The sequence below is a fragment of the Nyctereutes procyonoides genome, unplaced genomic scaffold (assembly GCF_905146905.1).
Source record: "Nyctereutes procyonoides isolate TBG_1078 unplaced genomic scaffold, NYPRO_anot_genome, whole genome shotgun sequence".
NCBI classification, from domain to species: Eukaryota; Metazoa; Chordata; class Mammalia; order Carnivora; family Canidae; genus Nyctereutes; species Nyctereutes procyonoides.
Genome location: NW_026575047.1, coordinates 58,458,967 through 58,480,897, shown reverse-complemented (window position 1 = coordinate 58,480,897; position 21,931 = coordinate 58,458,967). Strand labels below are relative to the sequence as shown.

The window sequence follows — 21,931 nt, the reverse complement described above, 5'->3', positions numbered from 1 at the left end:
CACATTTCTTCTCCCTTCCCTTATATTCCCTTTCACTATTATTCATATTCCCCAAATGAATGAGAACATACACTGTTTGTCCTTCTCCGATTGACTTACTTCTTAAACACAGGTATATAACTACATAAAGAGCCATGCCGCTCCACCCATGAGGTTCCCCTTTTAGAAAGCCTAGAGTGACCTAGATAGCTGGCCACTTGAGTCACTCACTTTTCCCTTCTTGTGCCCTAATTTTTGCTCTTCTATTTTAAATTTGACAAAGAGTGAAACTCCCAAACCCTAGTCACCCTAACCTAGACCCCAATAAAGGAGGAGCCCTAACTCTGCATTCTCTTTCCCTCTCTACCTGTGACCTTGCTGGATGGCCCAACGCACGCTGTAAACCTTCCAGGACTTGAGAATAACAAACGTTTTTTCAAATGTTTCCTAGTGGTTGTTGCTGAGGTGCATCTTGCAATCATAATGGGAACCACAAGGGCTGATCCCACTATAGCACTGGCTCAGCTCAGAGAAATGTCTGTGGGGACTCACTTTGAGCAATGTGGCCAGGCAACTGCCCAAACATTCCTTTTTATTATTTATTTTTTAAGATTTATCGATTTATTCATGAGAGACACACAGAGAGAGAGGCAGAGACTCAGGCAGAGGGAGAAGCAGGCTCCTTGAAGGGAGCCTGATGTGGGACTTGATCCCAGATCCCAGGATCACACCCGGAGCTGCGAAGGCAGATGCTCACCTCTGAGCCACCCAAGTGTAGCCCCCCCCCCCCGACTTTTTTTTAAAGATTTATTTATTTATGCCCAGACATTCCTCAGTGACAGCATCACTATTGATAGGCTGAGACCAATCCAAAAGAGTCCTCCGTATTGGAATATATTTCAATAAGCTTGTATCATTTTCTTTTACTAGATCTTCTCCCCCTAGATGTGTGATACCTAATACTTTTTTCCAATAACCGGTGTACCCTGTCCCTGAGCAAAGGCCGTTCTGAGATCCATTTGCATATTAATGATGAAATGGAAGTAAACAGACTCTGTTATAGAAACTGATGAAATATTATGGATACTACCCTTAACTCACACTGCAGGTAAATACTGAGTGGTATTCTTGTCTTTTTTTTTTTAATTAACATGACCTTCTAGTTTCAAGTTTTAGGTAATATAAAAGTAAATGTGGGCAGCATTGGATCTCCCCTGAAATAAGTGCTCTCTTTTTTTTTTATTTTTTTTATTTATTTACGATAGTCACACAGAGAGAGAGAAAGGCAGAGACACAGGCAGAGGGAGAAGCAGGCTCCATGCATTGGGAGCCCGATGTGGGATTCGATCCCGGGTCTCCAGGATCACGCCCTGAGCCAAAGGCAGGCGCCAAACCGCTGCGCCACCCAGGGATCCCAGTGCTCTCTGTTGTAATTTCCTTTCTCTCCTAGGGAGATGGGTGGCTCTGGGTGCTGAGGATGTACACGGAGGCTGATGATGCCCTCTACCTTGGCAGGCTGCTTTCCAAATATCTGGTCATAGGCACCACGAGGCATATGTTGAGACAGTGAGATTTCTATTCCTTCCTACTGTGTAAACGCTATAGGACCCTGAATATCAAAGAGCTGTGGCACTCAGACATGGACTTGACAGAGAACCCCACTGGATTCTGGCCAAGGCTATGAGTATGAAGCAGACAGTGGATGGTGATGAGATGGATTCCCTGGATTCTTACTGTCTGCAGACTGACTCAGGCACCTTCCTTTTCTATTGTCCTGTACACCTGCCCTGTATCTTATTCCCAGTTCATCTTGTCTCATATTGGGGAAAGCTGCTGCCCTGTGAAGCTGTCCCCACTGCCCGTTCCTCATAGCTACATTTCCAGTAAGGAGAGGTACAGATGTGCCACTAATACCTCCTCATTCCATTTCCCTGTCCACAGGGGAGCTGTGTGTCTGAAATCTGGTCAAGAGAAGGGGTCCCCCACAATCCTTGGGAAATATGAGTATGTTGGATAATGCGAATCCTGAAGCTCATAAAGGAACTCAAACCTCAAGGCAACAGGCTAGAGTGACCAGGGTCAGTTCTGAGAGTTGAAACATTTAGGAACACAGATGTGTCTAAAAGAGTACAGAACACAGGAAACAAAGCTTTCTTTGTGGAGCTGTCTCCTTGGTGCCAAATGTCAAGAAAGAAGGGAAAGGAAGCAAAGAGCATATGGGAGGCAGGAGAGAAAGGACATTATGACACATGGAGCATTCTGGAAAGTGGTAGAGGTATTAGGGGCATGTGTACTCTCTGGTGGCCTAGAGGGAGGCAAGTGAGGAAGTGAGGACACAAGTGGAGTTCTGGGCTGATGGAGGTACTGAGATGGCCTGGAGACGAGGACAGGACTATGGAACACACAGACACCACCCCATCTGCTCTCCTGACTGCAGTGCTGTACATCACTTTCTATGGGGAGACTGGAGACGGCACATAGTTACAGATGGCTCTCCTTGTGCTCTGAGGCTATGTGACCAGGGAAGCATGGCTGTGCTGCAGGGATCGCTGGCTGGGAACAAGGCTGGCTCTGATACCTACAGATTTGCTGGACACACAAGCCTCTTTCTCCATTGTTGGTAAATGTGTGTGCATGTGGATAATAGTTATCTTATAATAAGTACCCAATAAATAATGGTTGTAACTGGATAAAAGTTACTTGAAATCACAAAGTGATATATGAGAGTCACAATGCATACTAATAATTTATATCGTCTTACTTTTCAAACTGTTATCAAGTATTATGTGGCCTACTGATAATGTTAATAGCATTATTAATAAAAAACAATAAGAGGCAGCATGGGCTCTGGTATGTCAGTTCAGCACTGGTGAGTACTGTTCTCTTCATCAAATTAAGAGTAGAATAAATGATCACTCATGTGCATTTCATCTTGGGTATTTAGCAGCACTAAATTCTTCTCTTTGTGTCAGCTGTGTGGCATTTAATCTCTTAGCCAGGCACAACAATAAATGGGGCAGTCAGGTTTGTTGTGCTATCATTTGTCATGATTTAGAGCTCCAGAAATATAATGCTCGCTTCCTGTCGACCATGTATCAGCAGAGCAAGGCAGGAAGGTTTGAAATGTTTTTACTCTTACCTAACTTGGGAATTCACCTCAGTTTTCTGAGTGTCTCCTTCTCCTGAGTTGACACTTTCTGTTTCTCTAGGTCTAGCTTTGCAAACCCTGATTAGGAAGCACCATGTCACTATTAACCCTTATTTACAAGACCTTTTCAAAGCAATGAGTGTTTGCCCACATATGGGAGAAATATGGCAACACGACTCTGGACTTACAACCAGTATCACCGTGGTGAGCCTCTATTTCCCCATCTCCTACGGGCACTGTGAGGACAAAGTATATTCATCAATGTCAAGTATTTAGCCTATGCCTGACATACAGTAGGTACTTAATAAATATTAGCATAATATTTATCCATATATAGCAAATATTACCCACATATTGGGAAGGATTCTTGGTGTGTGTCAGATGCAGTCATATGAAGAGATCTTTCCACCTGAATTCACTTTCTGTAAGTCAAAAGCAAATACAATGTGTGGAGACCATAGGTTAGCCTTATCTGCTAGGCTGCATGGGTACCTGGGAACCCAGGAACTGCCAATAACCATGGAGGAAATCTGGTTTGCTTTGTGTATTCATTGCCTATGATGTTAGAAGAAATGTAGATTATGATACACCCCCAAAAGCAAAATTTTGGTAATCTGAAAACATACAGAATTTAAGTTCCCTGACAGCCATGTCCTCAGCCTTTCCTTCCCACCCCCTGAAACAGAAGCTGGGCATGAGCAAAATAACTGCCTCAGAAGATCTCACTGCCTAACCCCTCTATGATCTTCTGCTGGGTCCTCAGCCTTCCTGAACCTCAGTATTCTGAGCAAATATCCAAGTCAACACCTGATCTACCAATTGCATAATCTAGATTACAAACTTCATAAGACATAAATGTATGTAGATAGATCATTTCTAGCAGCCTACTGGATACCCAATATCCCTGCTTTCAAATCATCAGTTAAAAGTCAGATCAGAGGGGCTTTGCCATGCCTCTTTCTTCCTAGAATCAATGGAGACATAAGGGCAGCTATTTACAAATGGAGAGGAACAGGTAACATTTCTGCCTTGTCACCAAGAAATTACAGTGGAAGGTTGAGATTTGCTAGTCAAATGGTGCATAACCACTCCACGGTCCAGTATGTAAAATTATGTAGTCACTGCCTTGACTGGTCTGAGAGAGTCAAAAAACTGCACTCTCCATGTTCATGGACTTAAATGAGAACAAATCAGGCAAGAAGGACTAAGTGCTGTCACCCACCCAGCAGAAAAGGCCCTTCCCTCATGGAAATGAGTGAGGCACAGGGCAAAAGGCTAGAGGTAATATTAGGAGGAAATCCCTTCAAGTAATTTCCCACCATCTTGTAAACCAATCAGCTTTTTTAAACCTTGAAACCAGTAGTTCCTCCTAATTACTTTCAATTTCCTCATGGAAAATAGATTTCCCAAATTACCTAGTCCTAAAATTGTAATGCAATCTTTGACTCATGTCCCCCTTTCATCCTGTATATCCACTTGTCACTTCTGGTCACCACCCTACTCTCAACTCTTAGCATTTCTAGTGCTTCAGGGCAAATTCCTAGCTCTTGGTCTCATTGGAGCACATTCTCCCCTTGCTCTACATACATCTCCCACTCCGCTGCCTATTTACACTTTCACATTTGAGTTGTAATGCCATCCTGTCATTTCTCAAAGGAGGTGTTCATCACCTCCACTAACTGACCCACAATCATTTTGCTTTGCTCTTATTTCTGTTATGCCTTCTACACAAATTCTTCCAGATTCCAGGATGATATTTTAAAATATCATCCCCTTGACGAGTTTCCCTGTCTGAATTCCAATTGGCTCTCAGCTGTACAGTGGTGTTTAACCTCATTATGTAATGCATCCATCAACTTTTTGGGGTCACAGCACCACTCATGCTTCTGTGATTCTCACTGCACCTAGCAGAAAGGAGAACACGTCCAGTGTATCTGTTAAATAACAATAATCAAGGTTAATTAGTGCATCTAAACTCAGACACTACACAGACAGGACTGCAACATGTTTCTAAGACCTCACAGACTCACACTAATGCTGAGTGGCTACAGGCTGAGCATGATGAATGCTGTTAACAGTGTCATAATTCCACATGTTTGAATGAACTAATAGCTCCCTACAGTGAGATTTACCCTGATTTTGTGAAATTCTCTCCACTGGATGTTTACCAAAGAGGCATCTGTATCTAATTTAGCATTTACTTTCATGAATCCAGATGTAGTCTCATGATTTAATCTACTATTTAATGCATCATTCCACAAATAAAATGAACAAAAAAATTAAATTTTTTTTCTTTTCTAAAAAGTCTTGATTTAAGCACTTGCTTCCAAATATAAGCCATGCTATTATCTTTACAGAATTTCCTTATGGACTAGGAGATATTCCTCTGTAAACTAAGGCTAATTTAAACATTTGTTTGAATTCTTGAGAGTAGAGATAGCAATAACTGAAATGTCTGTTAATTCAGTTCTGTATTAAAGAAGCCAGAGCATGTGGCTCATTAGAATAATGACACCTATTTGCATTCTTTTGTCTCCTAAGAGCAGAGAGCTGTTGGATTGGGTAATTTGAAACTCATTATACTATCACATTTAGCCTCTGCACCATGCTCAGATGTCCATGGTATAAGTGAACTACTTGGCCAAACAGCTACTTTTAGTGAATCAAAAAGATGAAAGACAAGTAAGAAAAACAATTAAATACTAATTCTTCTCTTAAAAATTATAATAAATGTATGAAGAAAACCCTAATTGATTTGTATCTTATAGTAATGATATTAATGGCAGATATAAATAAGCAATCAACATCTAAAACCAATTTTCAAATATCAAGCAGATAAAAAATAAATTTAGCATGAGAGTTTAAAAACTCTACTGATTTCAAGAAATGTTTATATTAGTTTTGGGCTTTCTACTGAATTTAAAAAATACACGCGTGCACACACACACTAATTCCTCTTATTTGGTATGATTGTAGAAGTGATGATGAAATCCTATCAGATGTGTATTTTATCTCTGAATGACTTAACTGCAGTTGGTTGGCTGTTGAATATGAGATAATTTAGCAAAGGATTTAGAGGGTTACATGTTTTCGTTTACCAGAATTGCTTTTGTACTGCCTGTCCTGCACACCATTGTTATACCTTAGTATCACATTAACTTGAACTTATTTAACTAATGATGAAAAAAGTGATAATTTCACTTTTAGTGTTTTTCCTTTAACCAAGAGCATAATTTTCAAATGCAAAGAGGGGTATAATTTTAAGTCATACAACTCATTTCCCTCTTGCGGACACGAACAATTCAAGGATTTCCCTTCAAGGATATCAATCAGTAAAAAAAAAAAAAAAAAAAGATATCAATCAGTGATTCCCAAATAAGATGTCATACAGATCTTCTGAAGGTTTTGCCTCAAGTGCTGATGTGCAAGCCAATCCAAGGCAATAAATGACTTAAATAAATCCTGGAGAAAGTCCCTTTTCATTATACTGCTTCTTCCAAATACACGTTTAATTTTCCCATGGCATTTAAGTTTCATAGTTTGAAAAAAAAATTATTTCCATCCAACTTAAACTTTGGGCTCCTCACCCACAGTCACCTCTCCTAATTCCAAAAATCTCTTTGAAATGATAGAAATGATACAAAACCCCTAGAGTCAAAAAACTTCACCTGCTAGTGGCAGTTGTTATCAGGTAACAACTACTAACTCTGGACACCATGTAAAGGAGAACTCCCTGAAGGCCCTGGAGAGTGAACAAATAGAGAAAGAAACTGGAGCGAGTTACCACTTGGAAGAAGGGAATGCCTTTTTCCTTAAAAAGATTTGAGTCAGAGCTGTGAGATGACTTAAGCTTACATACATCCCTTGGTCTCACTAGCTTGAAGAACCAAAAGATAGTCTAGAGCTATCAAAATAGCATATCAAATTCATGTCCTTCTTGAATGCAAAATATTGCCATTCCACTCCAATAGCACCAAAATATTAATTCATTTCAGCATCAATTCCAACATCTAAAGTACAAAGTCTCATCTAAATATCATCTAAATCAGATATGGGTGAGACTCCATTCATCCTAAGGTAAAATTCTTCTTCAGCTGTTAACTTGTGAAACCAAACAAATTATGTGCTTTCAAATAGCGGGATAGACAGAGGGCAGACATTCCAATTCCAAAAGAGAAATCAGAAGGACAGGGGTGATGAGTCTCAAGCAAGTCCCAAATCTAGCAAGGCACGTTCTTAAGGCCTGAGAATCTTCCTCTTTGATTCAATGCTTTGTCCTCCAGGCCCAGTGGGGTGGCAGCATCACCCCAATTGCTCTGTGGGGTGCTGCTGCCAAGGCTGTCTGTAAGGACCCTGCCCACACAACTCTGCTGGGCTGGCAGTTCTGCTCTTTGATACTGAGGCCTATAATGGTACTGGCAGCCCTTATGATCTCTGAATTGCCTTAGCAGTCATTTTTCCTGGTTTCTGTTTAAATGGCTGATCAACATTAATGAGTGTTAATTTTATGAAGTCATTGTCCATTCACACCCTTGGTGTTCTCTCCATAATAAGCTTCCTTATTTTTCACAATAGGGCAGGCTAAAGATTTTCCAAATATTTAAGTTCTAGTTCCTTTTTGCTTAATAGTTTTTTCTCTCATTCATCTCTTGCTTCTCATATTTTACTAGAAGCAGTTATGAGGAACTCAACACTTTGCTTAGACATCTCAACAAAATATCTGATTTCATTGCTTACAAGTTCTACCATCCACAAAACACTGGAACACAATTTAACCAATTGTTTTGAACACAATTCATTCAATTTATAAACAAGGATTGCCTTTCCTCCAGTTTCTTATATCTTGTCCTTCATTTCTGCTGTGACCTCACCAGAAGACCTTTCACACCATATATCTATCAGAATTCTGTTCATGATTATTTGTGGATTCTCTGGGAAAATTAAAGCTTTCTCTCCAGATCTCCTTTTTTCCTTCTGAGCTCTTACCACAATCACCAAGTCCCTTGACAGCAATATTTCCTTTTTCTATCATGCACCACAATTCTCTCCAGTCTTTACCCATTATCCAGTTCTAAGGGCACTTACATACTTTATTTTTTTAGGAAACATCCACACTTTTAAGTATTTGTTACAGCAGCACCCACTTCTCAGAACCAGTATATGTGTTAGTCTCCAGAGAAACAGAATCAATAGAACATAGATAGATACGCTTAAATATATATAGAGGGCAGCTCAGGTGGCTCAGCGGTTTAGCGCCACCTTCAGTCCAGGGCTTGATCTTGGAGACCCAGGTTCGAGTCCCATGTTGGGTTTCCTGCGTGGAGCCTGCTTCTCCCCCTGCCTGTGTCTCTGTCTCTCTCTCTCTCTCTGTGTGTGTCTCTCATGAATAAATAAATAAAATCTTTTAAAAAATATTATGAGGAATTGGCTCATGTGAAAATGGATGCTGAGAAGTCCTTCAATCAGAAAGCTGGAAACCCGGGAAAAGCTGATGGTGAGTTCCAGTCTGAGAACTGGCTGGCCAGAGACCCAAGAGCTGATGTTTCAGTTTGATTCAAAGGCAGGAAAAGACCAATGGTCCTGGCCAAGGCAGTCAGGCAAGAGGAGTTTCCTCTTATCATAGGAAGGTCAACTTTTTGTTTTGTTCAGGACTTCAACTAATTGAATGAGACCCACCCACATTAGAAAAGGCAATCTGCTTGCCACAGTCTATTAATTTAAATGCTAATCTTATCCAAAAGTATCCTAACAGACATCTCCTAGAAGAATATTTTACCAAGTATCTGGGCATGCCATGGCCCAGTCAAGATGACACGTAAATTAACCTTCACAGGATTGAAAAATACAATAACCATAATACAAAGCTCAATACATGAGTTCATAAGCAGGATGGAGGAGAAAAAGGAAAGAATCAGTAAGTTCAAAGATAAAACAACAGAAATTAAATAATATGAAAAATGGAAAAAACAGGAGAAAATGAAAAGAGCTTCAGAACTTATGGGAATATAAAAAAAGATCTAATATTCATGACATTGGAATCAGGAAAAGAGAAGAGAAAGAAGATGAAGGAGAAAATGTATTCAAAGAAATAATTGCTCAAACTTCTAAATTTGGCAAAAATCTGTAGATTCAAGAAGCTTATTAGCAAGGCCCATGCGGGATAAACTCAAAGTAATCTACACCAATACAAATAATAAACTTCTGAAAACTAAAGACAAAGAAAAAAAAAGCCAAAGAAAAAAATGACATCTTACCTATAAGGGAAAGATTATTTGAATGGCATCAAATTTCTCATCAGAAAACAAGGAAGCATGAATAAAGTAGCACATTTTTCAAGTGCCAAAGAACTATCAGGACAGAATATTATATCTGGTGAAAATATCTATCAGGAAGGAAGGGAAAAATCAAAACATTTTCAGATGAAGAAAAACAAAGATAATTTATTGCCAGTAGTCTATCCTAAAAAATGGCTAAAGGAAGTTTTCTAAGCAGTTATAAGATAAGCTTTATTATAAAATATGTTATCACATTATTATTTTTATTACTTTATTATAAAATATCTTGGAGCATTAAGAATTTAAAAAGAAGACAGTAAGTAAAAATATGGATAAATATAACAGATTTCTTTCTTATTTTGAGTTTGTAGAACTAAGTTTGATGGTTCAAATAAAGACAACACTCTGATATGTTTCTAACTGTACAAAAAACATCTTTAAGACAACTGTATCATAATTATGGGAAGGTAAGCATATTTAAAGTGAGGTAAGGTTTTTGTTTTTCAGTTGGTCTGGTAAAATGAAGACACTAATAAATTGTGATAAGTTATGTATACAGTTAACCCTTAACAACATGGGTATGAACAGACAGGTCCACTAATACATGAATTTTTTTCAATAAGTAAAATACAATACCGTGAATGCATTTTCTCTTCTTTATGATTTGCATAGTAATATTTTCTTTTCCCTGGCTTACTTTATTGTAAGAATACAGTATATAATACCTAGAACGTATAAAATATGTGTAATTTGACTGTTTAGGTTATAGGTAAGGTTTTCAGTCAACAGTAGGGTATTAGTAATTAAGTTTTGGAGAGTCAAAAGTTATACATGAATTTTCAACTGTATGGGAAGTTGGTGCCTCTATCATGTTGTTCAAGGGTCAACTGTATGTAAACAACTACAGCAACAACTAAAAAAGCTATATAAAAATATACACAGTTCCCAATTTAAGATGGTTTGACTAAAGATTTTTCATCATGGTGGTACAAAAACAATATGCACTTAGTAGCAACTGTACTTCAAATTTTGAGTTGTGATCTTTTCCCAAACTAGCAATATGTGGTTCTGGGCTGTAGCAGTGACCCACAGCTCCCAATCAACCAGGTGATTACAAGGGTAAACAACTGACACATTTGCAACCATTCTATGCCCATGCAATCACTCCATTTTTAATTTTTATACAGTATTCAATAAACTGCATGAGATATTCAATACTTTATTATAAAATAGGCTTTGTGTTAGATGATTTAGTCCAACTGTCTGCTAATATAAGTGTTCTGAGCACATTTAAGGTAAGTTAAAGCAGTAAAAGTAGAAATCTGACAAGGCTGCATACTACAGGATCCCAAATCCTATATCCCAAATATGACATTCCGGAGAAGGAAATCTATGGATATAGTCAAAAGATCAGTAGTTATTAGGGACTGAGGGAAGGGAGGGTGAATCAGTGGAGTACAAAGGATTCTAAGGGCAATGAAACAGCTTTGCATGATAATATAATGGTGTATATACTAATCAAAACCTATAGAATATACAACACAAGAGTCAACCCTAACATAAACTATGAACCTTGATTAATAATAATTTAACAATATTGGTTTATCGATTATAAAAAATGTAGTACATTAATACAAGTCTGCTGCTCAGTCTCAAAGAGCACATTCTTTTTTTTTATTTTTTTTTTATTTATTTATGATAGTCACAGAGAGAGAGAGAGAGGCAGAGACACAGGCAGAGGGAGAAGCAGGCTCCATGCACGGAGCCCGACGTGGGATTCGATCCCGGGTCTCCAGGATCGCGCCCTGGGCCAAAGGCAGGCGCCAAACCGCTGCGCCACCCAGGGATCCCAAAAGAGCACATTCTTCTGCTTTCAAAAATGAAAACTTCACATAGCATGAGCACAAATGATAGCATAAAGAAAGAATGGAACAGTTTGGTTCTAACCCTGCCTCCCAATATCTCAGAAGTGAGGATGAGGCTGTAGGCATACTTTGGGGCCAGTGTCCTCACTCCACTGTCTGGGATGGCTAGAATTCAAGACTTTCTACTAGAATCAGAGAGATGTTCATGTTTCCCAATATGTGTACAGGGTCAGTAGTGAGGGTGAATATGATAATGTCATTGCTCTCATGGAACATTTAGAAGAAGGGAGTTAATACAGCAATGACTATAATGCAATAAAAAAAGATACTGGCTGGGTACTAGAAACTGGGTCTTGAAGATTGGCACCTTGGAGAAGGCAACCTGCAATCTGAGAATTGAATACAAGAAAGAAGTGTCAGGTGAAGGTCTGGAAACACTTCGCCAGGATCAAATTCTAGATGGTTTATGCCTCTACTCATATTCTCTCAGTCGCAGATAAGGAAACTAGTCTGTGAGGACAAGTGTATAAGAAATCCACAGCATTGGAGTCTTCTCAAGTAGACTGCTATCCATTTCACATATGGAACCTAAATTCTGAATAAATGTGGAAATAACCCCAAAAGTATATCCATGGTTCTTACTTGTGAAAATAACTTACAGCTGCCAAATTTCAGAGGGCAAGCATGGGCATCCATCGGGAAGTCCTCAAGTTGCATTGGGCACTCTGCGGAGATGGTCAAGCTGAAAAGTAAGAGATGCAAACCTTTATTTTTAAAAGATTTTATTTATTTATTCATGAAAGAGACAGAGAGAGAGGCAGAGACATAGGCAGAGGAAGAAGCAGGCTCCCCCATTGGGAACCCAATGCGGGACTTGATCCATGGACCCGGGATCACATCCTGAGCTGAAGGCAGACACTCAACCACTGAGCCACCCAGGCATCTCGAGATGCAGACCTTTAAATGACTTACCAATTCTGGCTATTTACTGAGCAGCCACCATGTTCCATAAAACCATGTTAAGTACTTCACTTATTATTTTAATTACCATCTTTCATAAAATTGTCTAAACTGTCCCATCAAATTATATAGGTTTGCATTGAAGATGATATCATTTAAAAATAAGGCTTAAGTCAAATCTGGTCAGTTCTGTATCTTGGTCTGTGTGTCTATACATACATTACCACTTGTAAAGCAATTTCAGATGGCTTTAAAAATGATTTATTCTTTGTTTCCCATCCCTTATCCAAAGTAATCTAAAAAACTTCCTTTAAAAAGGCTGAAAATATATTGATTTTCTATAATTGTTTATAAGCTCAAAAAATATAAATGTGCAACATAAATGCTCAGTGAAAATCTTGACCAGAAGCTGGCTACAATTACTGTATACTGGACTGATGACATGACACTGTAGAGAAGGTGAAATTGTATTATGACAGCAATCTTCTGTACAGCCTAATTGTTTTTAATCCAAGCCTTGTCTTCCAGATAATAATACTACTATCTACTACCACTGTCATCAATGACTCAAACAGCAATGGTCATAATAATATCCACCAGGTCTATGCCAGGCACTGTGTTAAGTGCTTTAGCTGCACTAATGCGTCTAATCAGAGTAGCATTGTAAGATTTGTTGCTATTAATATCTGAATTTAGAAGTCAGGAAAGTGATGCATAGACATTAAAGGATCAGGACAAGGATGTGGAGCTATTACGTCAGAAAGTCGTCATTTGATTCTAGGCCCTCAACTGCACTGGTTCCCTAATGGCACATCCACCACACACCAAGTGGTAATGGGTTCTCTACACTTCCAAAGTGGCCACACTGTTGTGCTTTTATTTCGCTACAAACTTCACTAATTAGGTAAATTTCACTAAATTTCCTTAATGCGTTAATCTTCTGTTTCTTTAAGTTTCTTAATCTACTATTTAAAATGAAATTAAATTACCCAGAATGAACTCATAAAACATTCACCTTTAAATAACTGTTATATTTATATTTTTAGACAAATAATAATTTGACATGATATTAGCACTATTGGTCCTTCCCTCTTATATTGAGTCTGGATCTTTCTATGTGCTCAGGGTGAGAATAAAAATGTAAAAACATTCATTTTTGCCTTAACTACTTCCTCCTGTTACAACAGATTAACCTTTTGCTATTAAATTGGGCACAGAATTCACATTTGATGATTACAGAGTAGCTAATGTATGTATTCTCTAAATAATGAATGACACAAACATATGAGTCAGTCTCAAGCCAGTGGCTTGAGAGGTCATTCCCCCAAGGATGGAGTAATGCTCAAAAGGTGTGAATCACATGGACTAGAACACAGCACCAGAGTTTCACATTCGGGCAGGGATATGGTATTTAAAATGACACACAGTATATGTTCATAGAAGAATGTGGAAATGTACAGAGGAATTGGAAGGAGAAAACTACAAATAGATATCAATTAACATAATTTCACCTGGTAAATTTTGTTCAGGGTTTTTTTTGACATGTATATGTATACATGTATATGTATTTTTTTTGTAAAATATATGTAAAATTCAGTCTTTTTTATGCCTAACATTAGGAATAGGGTACTTCCCATGTGAAAATCTCTATATAACGACGACTCTAAAACATGAATATTTAATTCTAGGATACAGATGTGTGGGCTATGTGTTTATATATATACATACATTACATGTATATATTATATATACACACGTGTACATATGTTTAATATTAAATAATGTATAATAATAACAAAATAATGCATATATTAAACCAATTAGCTATTGTTAGACTTTTAGATTGTTTACATGAAAGGATCTCTCCAACATAACATAAACTATGTAAAAGAGCTATTATTAGAGACTATGAAGTGGATAAGTTGAATACTTACTTATTAGAATTAAGGAAATTATGACTTAAAATGCCTGTGAAGAGAGCATTTAGCCAACACATAAGAAAATAATGCTAACTGTATCTGGCTGTTAGCAAATTTAAGACTTTTTAAAAAAATTTTATTTATTTATTCATGAGAGACACAGAGAGAGAGAAGCAGAGACACAGGCAGAGGCAGGCTCCATGCAGGGAGCCCAACGTGGGACTCAATCCTGGGTCTCCAGAATCATACCCTGGGCCGAAGGCAGCGCTAAACAGCTGGGCCACCCTGGCTGCCCCAATTTAAGACATTTTTAAAGTAAAGCAAATAGTGGGACAGAACATTTAAAGGAGTCAAATATGTTTTAAAAGATAAACTCACAATGAACTCAGGTAATCTAGAATTTTCTTCAGACGCAAATTTTTAGTGGGATGATAGGAAGTATATATAGAGCTGTAATGCCAAGTATAAAGCAATAAATATGAGAATAAGCACACAACATAACAATGCTGTAGGAACTTAGAGGAGACCTGTTTTGAATTGGGGATTCTGTGCTGGTCTATAGCCTCTGTTCAGACAGGTTATGGATGCTGGTGTAAGGAAGACCCTGGGCTCAGTCAGTGGGAGCAGTGGGAGGTAGGGTGTGAGCAGGGCTGCTTCAGGTGATCCTGACTGTCTTAGCCCAGCCACAGGTACGACACATTTGAACCAGTAGACCCAGCTCTGCAGTCTTCAAGTTGCCCCCCACCCCCAAATGTTGACAACTTTACGGGCCCTAGTCTCATCATCAGAATGATGTGGAGATGGTCTCTCCACAGCAGAATCTTCTCTCTAGACATAGCCATATCTGCCAGCTCACATAACTGAGCTTTTGTCCCCCAGGAAACATTACTATTGCCCACCAGGCCTGGAGGCTGACTTGAAGCCAGATGTGTTGTCTGAGTCCTTGGCAGTGTGGTGAATCATGGTTAATCCCTCCTCCCTCTCTGCTTTATGGTGGTACTTTGCTTCCATCTCCATGGCCCCTGGAGGCACCACCACCTGGCATTTCTATCATTTGCCCCTACTTGTCAGAGAAGATCCCCTCAGGGAGACTTAACCTCCCACCATGGGCACAGTGCTCACTCCTGGCTTTTTTCCCTTTTCCTCATGTCTTCCTTCTTTCTTGGCCAACATCATGTATTTATAACAAGGATTAAAAGTCTTCCTTTCTGCCATGGTGGTCTCATCTCTTTCTTACTCAGTTCATCTCATGTTCTCCTTTATTCTGTTTGTTTGGTGCTGAGAGCTGGTTACTTCTGAAACCAAATACACTGATATTTAAAGATGATAAGAATTGTATACCAATGAGTTTGCTTTCAGCATATAGCTGGAGGAGCAGAGAGTTTAGTGATGGTAGGCAGAGACCATTGGACAGAATTTAGCTGGATCTAAAAAGAAGAATATGTTTAAAGAAAGAATAATTCCAGCAAAAACACACAAAGAAAGATAGTAATTCTACAATTACCATCTCAATAAGTACTATCAGTAAAGCCTCATGGACTGTTCCTCCATTTTAAAAGGCCTCCTTAGAAGTATAGTTCCAAATCCTGGAAAAATATACATCTATGATAATGTCTTCTAAAGGATGAATGTATTATTCAGCTAAATCCCCTAATAGCAAATGTTTCAGCCTCAGTAGGCAAAGAACTTTAAATTTTTGATCTCTTCAAACATTTCCAAAATGGCTTATGCCTTTATAATACTCAAAAATATCTCTAGATAAGAGGAAGACTTCCATTCATGGAGTCCCTGAAATGCAGAATGCCTCGATATATAACCAACCTCCTTCACATAGAATTGAGATCAAAGCACTCTAAAGAATAATAGATTGTCATAGCTCCAAGGAGCCAGTCAGGACACCTACTAGAAACTTTCACTTTCCAGATGAAGGAAATGAAACCCAAAAGGTTAAGAAATGTGCCTTATGGAAAAACTTTACTGAATTACTAGTAGAACCAATAATCTAGTACTTTTTTCCCAGAGGTTGAATTTCAATTTTGCTTCCCAGTTCTGTTAAGACATTTAAGCATTAACTCATTGAAACATATGTCCCAATTTTCAACAACATTTTATTTTTAGGGTGGGAAGGGGCACTTTGTGAGATAAACTATTTGCTTCAACTTGGATTTATATTATCCTAATTAAGGGTTTAGGATCCTAAACTCACTAGAGAGCTCCCTGCTTGACCAGGGGCAGCTCACATTAAAAAGCACTTTAAGATGGTTAAAACAGCCAAATCTAAAGTAGCTTTGCCATTAACTAACTGTGTAACCTTTGTAAAACTGCCTAACTTCTCTGGTCTAGTTTCCCATTTGAAAAAGAAAGAAAATAACAATTGCTTTTACTCTCTGAAAAAAAAAAAAGTTGATAAGTGTGAAAAGGGGCTTAGTCTCCAGATGTCTACTCAATAATTTCTTCAGATTTGAGCCTTCTTCACTTACATGAAAATACTGCACTAGTGCAGTAGGAGGTGTACTGGTGGCAGGCAGAAAAATAGTCCTACAAAGATGCTCATGTCCTAACTCCCCACAGTCCCAAACCCATAGATATGTTACTTTAAATGACAAAGGAGCTTTATAGATGTGATTAAATTAAGGCCCTTGGGATAGGAAAGATTATCCTGGTTTACTCAGATGGGCCCAGTATAGTCACAAGTGTTATGAGAGAGAGGAGGAGACTCAGGGTCTAAAAGGAGATGTGATGACAGAAGTAGAGATCAGAGTAATGTGGCCATGAAACTCAGGAATGCAGGTGGCTCCTAGAAGGTTGGAAGAGACAAGGAACAGATTCCCTCCTAGAGAATCCAGAAAGAATTCCAGGGGCTTTACGCAACTGATACAATGATGAAATTGGATACTTAGATGAGATTTCCAAACAAAGTGTTGTAGTTGTGGCCTTTTTTCTTCCTGTTGCTTGTAGTAAAGTGTGAGAAGAAGAAAAAGATAGAATGAGGGAATAACCACCAACAAAAAGGGACCAGGAGACTTGATGATTTGGGAAATTCTCAGTCTATCCAGGTTGCAAAAGATGCTATAATTAGAAGATTAATTGTCAGGGGGGAAAAAACGCCTTTAAAATAAAGACATGGGTTGGACAGCCTTTTGCTAATGACTCAAAATATCAAAAGGTCAGAATATTCAGTTACACAGTAGACTCTTTGAGATTAGGTATGTGACTCATGGGTCCCCTCAACCGTGTAAGCAAAAGACAGGAATAAAGATTAGATTATCCATGAAAGATTTAACTAGGAGCCTCTAAGTCTAGTAGTGTGAATTCTTGAGACACACATAAGAGACCTACAAAACTTTTGAGAATTTTATACCAGGAGAAACACTGCCAGTTTGAACTGAAAAGGACAGAAAGAGGGAATAATGCTTCATTTTTTCCTGACATTTCCCCCCTTTCATATGGGAATATCTGTAACTGTTATACGTCTGTCCTACCATTTGATCTGGGGAGCAGAAACTTGTTTCTTGAGTTCCACAAATTCACAGATGGGAAGGTATTGTGCCTCAGGGTAGATCACACCCCCCGATCATCTGGCATAGCTGATTTAGATAACTCCAATAATGGTATTTGGAACTTTCGAGCTGCCGAGATTTGGTTAAAATTATGGACTTTAATTCAATGCTGTAATGAGTTGTGAAACTGGAGATATTGGGATGGGGTTAATATATTTTGCATGTGGGACAGACAGGAGTTTTGAGGAGGACCAGAAGACAGATTGTGGTAGGCAAAATAACAACCTCCAAAGATAGTCATATCCTAGTCCTTCTTATCTACCACAGCAAAAGGAACTTTTCGGGGGAACAGGATTAAGATTCTTGAGATGGGAAGATTATCCTGGGTTATCTGGGTGAGCCCAATATAATCACAAGGCTACTTATAAGAAGAAAACAGGAGTGTCAGGCTCAGAGAAAGAGATGTAGTGATGTAAGAAGTAGTTCAGGGCCAGGAGCCAAGGAATGCACACATCCTCTAAGAAGCTGGAAAAAGCAAGGAAATATTCTTCCTTAGAGAATTTAAAAGGGACCCAGTCTTGCCAAAAGTTTGATATTAGCCATGTTAGATTTGCTTCACGCTTCTAATCTCCAGAGCAGTGAGTAATAAACGTATGTTGTCTTAAGTCACTACATTTGTGGTAACTTGTTACAGCAGCAATAGGAAACTAATTCAGGAGTTTCCCTTAAAAAATCATATTACTAATCAAATGGCCAATTGTTAGAATGCTGAAGAGCAGCCCCATGTATATTTTGAAATCATTTTCCAAAGTTAAGAAATGTAGTAATATTAGCAAATTTATAAACAGCTCACAAAGTGTTTGCTACAATAAAAATTCAGAACTTGATAATGAAATAGCATCTCGTGCAAAGTATCCTGGCTTGGTCAGTTTTTGAGCTATACACCATGCCTCAGCTACATTTACTCAGTGGAAACATAACCTTTCTGTAAAGTTCCTACAATAGCGCTCAGGCAATATATGAAATTTTGGGGGGACTCTTAGAATTAAATATTAACATAGCATCTATCGATTGGTGTTATGGGAAAGAAATAAGGCTTAATTTGGTCTTGATACTTTTCTAGCCCTATGAGTCCTTGTAAAGAACAGATGAATGCTTAATGTAGATAACTTATATTTACCATAGCAGCTCCCATCTGAAAGGCTGAAGGGTTTTGAGATAGAGCAAAGCTGCTGGCACTGTTCACCTGGCATTCCTGTAGGCAGCATCTTTATTGTATTGTAGCCTCGCTGTGATGCCACTGGCTTATTCCCACCTGTATGGAGTTGTGAAGGGCTCCTTCAACCCTCCAGTAGGGATGCTGCTGGATAATTCTCCTTGCCCTCCTTGCTCTATGGCAAGTCATCCTCATTGTTGATGTAACTGTAGATTCACACTGCATGTGAGGAGCATCTTTTCTACTGTGAGGGATGTCAAAAGGAAGCCCAGCCCTGAGGGGTATATGCCTCCTCTTCCTATATTTGACTCACCTCTAGACTGGCGAATGGAGAGAAGTTTATTCATGCATTCAGTTACAGAGAATTGACATTATTAATACAAATATGTAAATATATTATATATACAAATATAAATTATATATACATTTTTTAATAAGTCACTGGTGCTAGGAATACACATAGCCCTACTTCTCCTTCCCCTTTGATATGTTCCTGATGCTAAAACCCTCCTCCACCCGAGATTTCTCCCTTGTATGCCTGAATTCAGAAAAAAACTTCAAACCTTTTCATTTAATAAAAGAATGCAAGAAAGCATCTTTCATCTTATAAAACATCACTAACATGATGTGCTATGCATACTATTGGTTAGTTAGGGTATACCAGTTCTTGGGAACCTAAATACAATTTATAATAATGTTTTGAGGAAAAATGTATTCTAAAATTCAGTCAACTACCTAAAAACTGAACTTTTTGAATTTAAACTTTTTGAAACAGTGCATGTTGGAATCCAAGGTCATTGCCAGGCTCATCCATTCCTCTCCCTTTTTATTAACTATAGTATATGTACTGATCCCTTCTGTGGTAGTTGTAGATCTACTGGCATTGTGTTTGGTTCAGACCAGAACTGAAAGCCTCATTGCTTTCAGGACCTGGCTGTTGTGCTCGTCCTGGTTAGCCAACCTCCTAAAGGAGCATCACCCTAACACTAATGGCCCTACTGAAATCATAGGCAGTGGTTTTGCCTATGATCAAGAATAGATGAGATACCAAGTTCTTCAAGGGTTAGTGAGATATTGGAATGAGGAGTAGCCAATGGAGAGCTAAAAGAATAAAGGGTGCAGTGATCTGCTTAAAATGTAATAAAATTTAAATTCAGTGATGGGCAACATGGTAAAAAGCAGAACTTAGGAAACTATGTGAAAGTTCCAATAAGAATATACTAAAATGATGAATGTTCTGATTCATACAATTGTAGAGTTCCATGCTTTAAAAAAATCTGTTATGAACATAATGAGTATCTTCTTTTCAGCAATGGAGGCAAATTCTACGACTTACTTCAAGCTTGAGTTACAGATTTCAGTAACTCAATTTTAGTCAGTAATTTCAATTTTAGTCAGTTGAAGGCTAATTTATTCATATTGTACTCATAATAAAAATGTACATGAGACCAACCATTGGAATTATGCTGGCTACAAGTTCTCTATGAACTTTGCATCCCTCTTCAGCTATTGGAAGCAATACTCATTTATGTCGAGAAAGTTAGTGTATGTGTGATAATTTTGCAAAGTTAGCACATTTTGTATCAAAAGGGGACATAAACTATTGATCTATTTTGATTAACATGGCTATATCTATTAATACTCATGTTTCTCAGGAAGGCATTCTAATGATTAACTTGAGAGTGGAAGTATTTTGTTAAATTTTTATATGTATTCACATGGCCAGCACAATTCTTACTAGATCAAAAGTAGGAAAATAAAGACAAGCCTGAACAATAAAAAAAGAATGCAGCAAAAAAGGAACAGCACAAATATGCAAGAAAGTTCCTTTCTCAAAATGAAATTCAAGTGTGTCTTTAATCATAAAGCATAAAATAATCAATACTGTAATGCAGGAGGAAGCAGACAGAAAAGGTAGTAGAATCAAACAGACCCTGCTTTAAAACTCTCATCTCAGGCTCTCAACATTCCTGGGCCTGAAATGTCTTCTAAAGGGGATTATACAGCTTATTTTACAGTGCCATTTTAAGTCCTGAATATAAATATGTAATGCAATGTCTGACACATAATAGATACTTTAAAAATGCTAGGGAAGAAGTAAAGGAGACATCAGAAAAAGTGGTGAATTAGGGAACGCACACAAAAGCAATGAAAAAATTGACAAAAAATTGTCACATCATCTCTTTCTCTTTCTCTTTTTTTTTTTTAAAGAAAACTGGAATATAATAAGAACTTAACAACAGCCAGGAGAATGCTTAATGAAGAAAAAAAAATACCTGAATCCCAGTGAGCAAGTTCTGTAGCATTTGAACTTACCCTGTTACTAGCCCCCATTTCATAGTTCTGCAGTGACTTTGAAAATAGCAGCCCACATCCCTACTGTAGGATTCTGCGGGAGCTGAAGGTAGGTCCCTGAAGGACTGACTCAGGGTTTGCTTTAGTTTCAAATGACTCAGAGTTTTCCAAGACTCAGATGTCCTCTAAGGGACCATTTGTTCAAAACATTTAAGCACAAATATATTCACCACAGCCATGGGGCAACATATACAGTGGGGGCAAACAATAGACAGACTGAAAAGTCCAGGAATGAGAGCCTAAGGAAAGAGATACTTGGAGAAGTAAGGGCTGAACACTCCAGAGAATCTAGAAAAATATGTGCATGTCCAGGACTGGATGCATGTTCAGAAAAGACCCAAGAAGACTAAGTTCTCATCTCCAGCTGAGCTAAAGGCACTGCAAAAGCAGGACATGAAAGCTATGGAAGTTATAAACTGCCTGGCTAAGCATGGAAGGAGCACCCCAACACAAACAAAACTTATCTGCAAAGACTGAGAATTTTCATTTTTTGGGAAGTGTTCCAGATTTTAATAACATACAAAAATATAAATGCCAGTATTATTATATTTTTGGTTTATAATCCCTCTCTTACCCTATATTATTTAAAAGACAAATGAATAAGATGAGAATTATCAATTAATGTTACTGGCCACACTAAGTAAAATGATGTAATTTGTGACAATAACAATGTAAGGGAACAGAGCTATGCAAGCAAAATTTTTATATACCACT

The 21,931-nt window shown here is 38.2% G+C and overlaps 1 protein-coding gene across 1 annotated transcript in view; it reads right to left on the bottom strand.

Moving 5' to 3' along the window:
* GABRA5 (gamma-aminobutyric acid type A receptor subunit alpha5) overlaps positions 1 to 21,931 on the bottom strand; it is an 82,866-nt gene that overhangs the window by 15,313 nt on the left and 45,622 nt on the right. The window contains exon 7 of the mRNA XM_055326508.1: positions 11,927 to 12,009. Coding sequence (XP_055182483.1) covers positions 11,927 to 12,009 — 83 coding nt within the window. The remainder of the gene's footprint in view (positions 1 to 11,926; positions 12,010 to 21,931) is intronic.